We start from the raw sequence: 8,353 nt of genomic DNA on the forward strand, positions 1-8,353 counted from the left end.
GAAGCAACTGCTCATCTGTGATGACTGAAGCTCCCCCTCCCTGAACACACCTCTGTGAAATCCGGGCTGTAAGTTAACCCACCTTAGAGGAACATGAGATAAGATTGTCTGGGTGTTATCTCCAACTAGCAGAAGAAAAACAGATAGTGGAGGAGCACTGATACTGGACAGAAAAAATCCACACAGAAAGTCAACCCAGCAACTGTGCTGAAAATCAACTCTAAGTGTAGTCAATAAGCATTAATTCCTTTGTTTGCTAAAATGTATAGATAGCGAAAAGTTTTGAACACCTTGGGAACCACATCAGCAAGAAGACCAGGGTGAGGAAAGATGCAACGGGATGCTTCCTGGATCAAAGTGCGGTGATAGGTTTTTAGTTAAGCTGTCTCATTCTTTCTCTCCCTCTGGCCCTCCTCTCTGCTATTTCTGTCTGTCTCTCTACTGCACATTGACTGTTAAATAAAATCCATACTATTGGCTTTGGTGGTGTCTGCGCCTCAGGTGGAAGTGTCTGTCAGTAGCTGGATCATAACAGACATGCTGACACAAAAGACTGCTGCTGAGAGAGGGTGAGATGTGCAGCTGATCCTTAGCCCAGGGATTGGCACTGGAGAAGGCAGGTGCAGCTCCTGGAGTGTTTGTGCATTGGTGTTACATCCCACTTCTATGTGGAAGGGGACAAGATTTGTAGATGTTCACAGATGAAAAGGAATGGCAAAACCCAAAAGGATCCAGAAAAACCTCACAAACTCTTATTAACAAACTACACATTCAGCATGGCAATTGGTATATGTTTTGCCACTATCTTCTAATAGTAAGAGAAACAAAAGAATAAAATAATAGAGGGAAGAAGAAGGGAAAAAGAAATCAGGTAGGGGAGGAAAGAAGTTCACGGTCCTGGATCCAGCATTGACCCCGCCAACAGGTGTCCCAGGTCCTGAGAGAATGCCACCCAGCCTCTCTGGTGAAAGTTATATGGAGAAGTTAGATAAGTTTTATATAGATAACTATAGATAAGTTTTCCCCATTCTGGGATTAGGTTCCTCACTCTTCATACAAATGAGGTAGCATGTGCAGCCCAGTATTCTGGACTTTTCTGGAAATGGGCTGAGGGGCTTTGTGGATTTTTTGGTGTCGAACAGGAAATTCAGCTCCAGAATGGTGCTGCCTTACCTTCATACGGCTCCCCTTACCAGGCACATCTTGTTATAACTTGCCCGCTTCATGGTTGTTGGTGTTTAGGGCATAGCAATGCATTAACTCTTTCCTGCTTAGGTTTCTACATTGGTTAAAAAACCCAGTTACTATCTGATGGGGACAAAAATAATCCTTAGGGGAAAGGAGGACTTCATGTTCTTAATGACAGGGCACCATCTGCACCATTTTTTTCACTTTCTCTTGTTTCCCTAGTGTTGTGTTTCTTGCACTTGTAGTTGCAGACTTAAGGTGGCAGATGCTACTTTTCCACTGTAGATATATTAATATCTGTAGGGAAGGCATTGATCTGTACAGAAGGGAGTGTGAAATCCTATTCTTCCTAGATGAGGGTGAAGGGTTCCCTGAGTTAAGGGCTGTTGGGAAACGATCAACCCAGTAGGATTTTATAAAATTTGGATGGAGAGTATTCTCAGAGCAGAAAATACAAGTATCCTTTGTTTTTTGCTTACAATTTAACATTTAATTCAGTTTAATGAAATTCAAATTAATATAACTCTGACGGAAAGGGTTGTGGTCCACTATAGCCTGAACTGCAGGTGATCCATTCTGCAGTTCAGAACAGTTTTCCCTTTAGGTACTGCAAGATATCCTTCAGCATAATAAAGAATTGCTTCAGCTTTTCACGTGGAAATGGACAGGGTTGTGCTGGCTCTGTAACTGTCGGCTGGGGGGCTGCGGTGTAGGTTGGTGCTGGCGCTGGAGTAGCTGTTGGAGTAACTGGCTTCCTTCCCGACATTTTCCAGATCCAGTTGTAGTAGTACTGAGTGGAGCCGAAGACTGAAGGCCGTTTGGGTCTGGCACAGCCTATTCCCCAGCTGGTCACACCAATTTGCCAGAAGACGCCAACGCGCTTGTCTTCACAGACAAGAGGCCCCCCACTGTCACCCTGTAGCAGAGCAGAGAGGATTAAGGTGCTTTTGCATGCCCCTGAAAGCAGTTAGAGCTGGCTCCTTTACTCTCCCAGCCCCTGCCAGAACTGCATTCCTGGCAGATCAAGGCTCTGCTCAAGTGGTGGGACCTGCAGAACCTTGACTCCCTTGGCAGCAGGATGGGGGCCCCCTGTAATGGGGGCTTTCTGTCTCCCCTGTGCTTGGATGTTTCAGGGTTCTGGACCCTCACTGAGCAAGGACCCATGGATGGGAAAGAGGACAGAAGCTCCAGTGGTGGTGCAGAGCTGGGGCTGGGAGAGCAACTGGCCAGGGAAAGCAGGTGCTAGGCTGTGCTTGGGCGGTGTGATGGGGCTGCCCACACTGCTGGGACTGGGGGACTATAGCATGCTCCTACCTGGCAGGTGCCAACACCGCCCTGCCCCGCACACACGTTGAAGTCGTAGATGTAGCCATTGAGCCACTCGCTACTGTTGCATAGCTGGTTATTGATGTATTGAACCTTGGCCTGCTGCAGGATATCTCTACCTGATGCTGTGAGCAGAGAAAGGAATGAGTTCCCAGCAGCTCCTTGCCCATTCTCCTGGCCTGTGTGTTGAAATCGTTCCCTACGGCTTGGTTCTGCCTCTAGAGAGCTGTTGGAGTGCTGTGTCACTGCTGTCTGGCGTTGGGCAGCAGGTCAGGCCCATCTCTCCAGAGGCATATGTCCCACAGCCCAACTCTCATTTTGGCCTCTGCTGTCAGGAAGCCCCAGCCATCCCCCCCTGCTGTGCCAGCCATGCCCTCAGGGCACAGGTCTTTTATGGGAACTCACATTTTACAATTCTGTCACCCCAGCCTGCAACGTAGCAGTTTTTCATGTTTGACAATTTCACCGAAGGTGCAGGCAGGCAGGCGGTCTGAATGTTGGACCTGCACCGGACTGGCTTGTCCAATTCCACCAAGGCCATGTCATGGAACTCAAGATGAGGAACGTAGTCTTCGTGCATGATCAGTCGCTTAATCCGGCGCACTTCCACATCAGGGCTTGTTTGGGCCAATGAAGTGGCCCCAAGCACGATGGCCCACTCGCTGAGGGGGCTGGAAGGCAGATGGAGAGAGGGGTGAGGGGATGTAGAATTATGTGCTGTGACAGCCCAGCACTTCCCTGCCTTCTGCTTCCTGAGGCAGAGAAGAAAGACAGAACTACAGACAGTGAAAGTGGACTCGAGATATGTTAAGCTGGAGGCTGCTAGGAAGCAGTGGCATGAGCCCACTCTTCTGCCTGAGCAGTCTCTCAGCTGGGCCCTGCAATGGCTGGTGCTAGGCACACTGCAAGGAAATGGGATGGGAATAGCATGCACTGGTGGTGTGGGGATATCCCAGTACCCTGGTCCTCCTTACTTGGTACGGTTGACAAAGCAGTGGGCAGCTGAGAGGAGCCACTGTGAGCTGATGAGAGTCCCTCCACAGACATGCACGGACACAGGTGGGTTCCAGTAGCAACGGATACTGGCAATTCCTGCCCAGGCCCCAGTCCCTGGCAGGACATCTGAGCCACCCACAACGCGTGTAGAGCCGAGGGTACTACCCATGGGCCGGAGACCACAGGTGTCTCTGTAGGCAGAAAGTCATTACCGTCCTGTGAGAAGGCTTACACAAGGTTTGGTTGCAAAGCCAGCAGGGCCAGAGGTGGGTAGGCCTGGGCATATGTCGGCCCGTTTCTGCTTGAGCCCTGTAGACAAGCGGCGCCAGCAGCCTGGGCACTGGTGATAAACTGAGGCTTCTGCTCAGGGTTTTGGAAACTGGTATGGCCAGTGGTGGCAAGTAGGCATCCTGAGGGAGCCCCCTCAGCCTTTGCCTGGGTCTCCTCAGGTCAAGCCTGGGGCTACTTACCCACAGGCGCCATGTGCAGGCCCGCACAGAGCCAGTAGGATGAGGACGCACAGCAGAATCATTGTGGTCAGAGACACAAGTCAGCTGCAAGGAGAGAGGTCTTGTCACCTCCAGTGCTGCTGCCAACGCAGTGCCCACAGAACTGGCACAGCCGCAGTGCCCTTGGCCCCGGAGCTGATGTCACAGAGGGACTGGTTCCATGTTCTGGGCATGGTGCTGACCTCTGGAGGCGGTGGGGGGAAGGGCAACATAGAGCCATAGAACAACAGAAAGGTCTGGATTGGAAAGTACCTTAAGGATCCACTAGTTTCAAACCCCAGCCCTGCACATGGATGCCTTCCACTACATCAGGCTGCTCAGAGTCCTATCCAAGCTGGCCTCAAATGGTAACAGGAATGGGGCATCCATAGCTTCTTTGGGCAGGCAACCTGTGCCAGCACTGTGACAATGAAACAAGATTTTACTTGTCATCCAAAAATCCTGCAGAATTTGCAGCAGCAACAATTAAAAGCAACACACATTTGGATTTTTAAAAACAATTTGTGAAATTGTTTTCATTTGCTTTACTTGAGACAGAAAAATCAACTAAACAAATGCAACTTGAGGCCTCAAGGAAAAGAAAGTCTCAATGCCTAAACTCTTTTGGTATTGTTTAGAAACTAACTGTGAAGAATTCTAATTAAAAGTCATTTTCCTTCAAGAAGCCAGAGCACCTTTACAGTTGAGCCTGTTCATTTAGTTGTTTCCATTGGACTGCTGAACAGCTTACCTCTATTTCAAGAGGTACAGCAGAGGCTGTGCATTTGATTGCCATTTCAGTTACTGCCAACAAATTCCTCTCTTTGATTACCAAACTCCAATTTTCTTAGCTTTCTTTGATGAAGTTCAGGGAGGACCAAAAAGATGGAAGGTTCCTGCCCAGATAGCCAGAGTCCAGTTTCAAGTTCCCTGGTGTGCTGCACAGCACACACACAGAAGGATCAGATGTCAGAAGCCTAAGACACTGCATTTCCAGCTGCTGTCTCCAAGACCTGAAAACCCCTAGGATTTGCATTCCCTTATCACACTGCACCCTTGCCCTCCTTTCTGAGGGGGCAGTTCCAGCCCTTTGGAGGGACCCTTTCACTTTGGGCATGACTTGCCTGCCCACAGCTGCATTTTGCAAATCCCAGCTCAGGGAGGCCTTGGCTCACACAGGAGAATGAGTGGGACTGCACACATGGCTATCTGTGAAAATAGGCCACTTTATTTCTACAGCAACTAAGTCACCATTGGCCCATTACACACATGTGGAGGAGTGCGGGCAGGACACAGTGGGCCTTTGCCACTGAGGCAACCTTTGCATCAGCAGGCCCCAGAAGGAAAGGGTTGTGGTCCACTGCAGTCCGAATTGCAGGCCATCAACCCCTCCCTAGCATGCCTTAGGCTCCAGGCTGCCCGCCTTCAAGCTGCATTTTGACTTAAGCCTGAGATGAGGCTGAGCTTTTGTGTCTTTGAACTCAGTAAATCTGACAAAGCCCTTCCCCTGCCTTGGTTACAGGAGAAAAGGGAAACAAAAAGATTTATTTCGGTTTGTTGCTGCATTTCTTTGGCTTTTAAGGCAGAAATGCTCTTCATGCCATGCCAACAGTGGTATTTTGGGCAAAGTGAGCATGAGTTTGATACCTTTGGCTTTTGCAAAGGAAAAGGAGAAAAAGAGGGGGAAAAATGAAAGAGAAAAGAGAGAAAAAAGAGGAAAAAAGATACAGAGAAAAAGGGAGAAAAAAAAAGGAGAAAAATAGGATAGGATAAAGGTTTTCCCTGGAAAATGTGTTTGAACCAAGGGAAGCCTGAACATCATGTGGTACATTTCACAAATTTCACCCTTACAGGTTCTTGAGGACCTTTGTTGTTCATGGCCCCATCCCATGGCCAAGTGTGATCTAAGGAGGTCTGCAGCTATCATCTTTGGACATTGAAAGTTGCTGTGGTCAAAACTGCAGGGTTTTGGTTTTGCTTTGATATTTCCCCCAGTTTGGAAATTCCCCATCCTCCCCTGCTCCCCTGGTTTTTTTTTTCCCCTTAGGAACAGGGCAGGAAATTTATTTATGGTCTGAAACTCTCAGGCTCTCCCTCTGTAATAAATACTTTCAGGTTACTACTGCATTCAACATAGGGGATAGTACAGGGTGCTTTATATGGGTATGGGAAAAACTACAAGCCTGTGTTTTTAGAACTGCGCATGGAGAAGCCATGCCGAGGTGTGGATTGCACGTTATGGTTATGGATTGCACGGAGGCAGGAGTGGATGATGCCTGGGAGGACATAAGAGAATTGTACTTCCCCAGCCCCAGCTTGTACCTTCCCCCTGCTATACAGATGAAGAGGCAGCAACTAACTGGGGAATGATGAGCAATGCTGTCAGTACTCAGTATGAGAAGTCAGAAAGGGCTGTCTGCTAAGGGCCATCAGTAGAAGGGCCATCAGTGTTGTGGGTCTGTCCATTGCACACAGTCCCTACACCTGCTGCACAGTGTTACAGCATGTGCAGCAAAATACGCTGTGATGCCACATTAATAAACAGTTATTTCCACAGTCTTTAAAAAAATATTAGAGCTTTTAAACCAAGGGAGAAAGCCTCCCCAGAAGCTCTAGTGTGAGCCTTCACCACAGGGCTGGACAGCTCATAGGCAGATTTCTCACAGAGGCTGCTCCTAACTTGGAGAGGTCAGAAGAATGATGTGATGGGGTGCAGACATTGTTCTGTGATTTTTTTTTTTATTCTTGAGTTGATCATCAGGGGGCTGATTTGATCTTGTCACTTTGTGCCATGCAAAGATTTTTCAACAAAACCTGAGTTCTTTATTTAATGAGTCATGAACAAATTGGAGTTGTTCAGCCAAAGCTGAAATTTGAGAAGAGGTTTAATTTCAGGAACACTTGCTGCCTGTGCTTGTTGCAAAGCTGGAGCAAACTGGACTTCAAAGAAAGGACAGGACTGCACCATTAAGGGATACAATGAATATGAAATCAAGAGAAGTTGGTATTTCTTCCTTGGATGGATGCACTGATTTAACTGCGGTTTCTGCATCAGCTGGCTCCCCAGTATTGAGAGCAGATGCCACTTTTTTGCAGACCTCTGAATCCTGTGCAAGGATGTGCAGATACCACTGATCAGGCACAACCACTGGCATCATGAACCCCACAGCTGAAAGCATCAGAAAGTGGAGGCCTTTACTCCAAAAGAGCAGGACGACTGCAACAATCCACATCACTCACTAATCTCCTGGGGGCTATGTGGGCACTATGTGAGTCTTCTGCAGGCAGGTCCATGTGGCTAGTTGTTCTTGTGAGGGACAAGTGATGTTGTTTAGCAAGATGACCTTTTCCCAGACTTTTTTTTTACATTTAGGGCAGTTTAAGCATGTATTTTAGCTAAACACAGCTTCCTTAGAGGGATCCTGCCTTTAAAAATGGAAGTGTGGGGAAGAAAGCAATCTATCCTTATGCAGAGATGAAACAGATGTTTCTCCTCCATGGCTCTGGGCAAACCTGCACAGACCTAGGGGTAAGGACCTAGCCCAGTAATAATGGCTGAACTGGTGCACATCTAAAGCCCACTTTGAATGTGAGCACAATAGCCACAGTAACAGGATGGAGCTTTGTCTTCTGTCCCCAGGCACTCCATTCCAGTGGGTACAGTTCATCCTCAGGACCAAGTAGGATGAGCAACACATCCCTCATGACTTGTTCTCTGAGCTGGATGAAAGCTGTATAAGAGAGGCTGAGGATGCTGAGTGGAAAGAAATGGCAAGGTAAATCCCTGCTGCTGGCTGTGATGGGAGAGAAGTGCCCACAACGGCAGTATCCTTGGGCTCTGCCTTCTGCTCTCTGGAACACTTCCTGCAGCTGCAGGTGCTTGCTGATCTAAGCAGCCCTCTGCTCTTGCCACCACTGAAATTTAGCAATGGAGTTGGAGATCTGGAGCTGAAGAGGAAGTAAAAGACAGTATCAAGTGCAGGATCAAGCCCTGTGAGGCCTCTCTGTCCTTGCACAGCCTCTGAGTTGAGGAGCTGCACCACCAATGAAAGGGGGCTGCTGTGTCAATAGTATCAAAGGCACTGAAGGTAATGTGCAAGCCACATTCCTCTGGGAGTGGCCAAGCTTGGTTTGTCACACTGCCCTTCTCTCCCAAATCAACCCTGCCCCAATGCCACATCCTTTTTTGGAAGTCCTGCTGGATCTTCAAATTCTGTAGTTATCCCTCTAGCATTGCTAAGGCTGGCTCATTAAGTAAACTCCTAAGGCATCTAAGGAAACATTTGCTTACTACACTTCAGCCTATTAGTCTGCATTTTGTACAGCCCCTAATAGGTGGTGTCGTACATACATCT

At 48.2% G+C, this 8,353-nt stretch overlaps 1 protein-coding gene across 1 annotated transcript; it reads right to left on the reverse strand.

The window, feature by feature from the left end:
- Positions 1-1,771: 1,771 nt before the first annotated feature.
- LOC132087049 (acrosin-like) lies at positions 1,772-4,042 on the reverse strand. The gene is made up of 5 exons (XM_059493077.1): positions 3,981-4,042; positions 3,489-3,701; positions 2,920-3,185; positions 2,503-2,639; positions 1,772-2,104 (listed from the first exon to the last, which is right to left on the reverse strand). The coding sequence occupies exons 1-5, from the start codon at positions 4,040-4,042 to the stop codon at positions 1,772-1,774; spliced, it is 1,011 nt and encodes a 336-aa protein (XP_059349060.1).
- Between the last annotated feature and the right edge of the window lie 4,311 nt (positions 4,043-8,353).

The sequence above is a fragment of the Ammospiza nelsoni genome, chromosome Z (assembly GCF_027579445.1).
Source record: "Ammospiza nelsoni isolate bAmmNel1 chromosome Z, bAmmNel1.pri, whole genome shotgun sequence".
Taxonomy (NCBI): Eukaryota; Metazoa; Chordata; class Aves; order Passeriformes; family Passerellidae; genus Ammospiza; species Ammospiza nelsoni.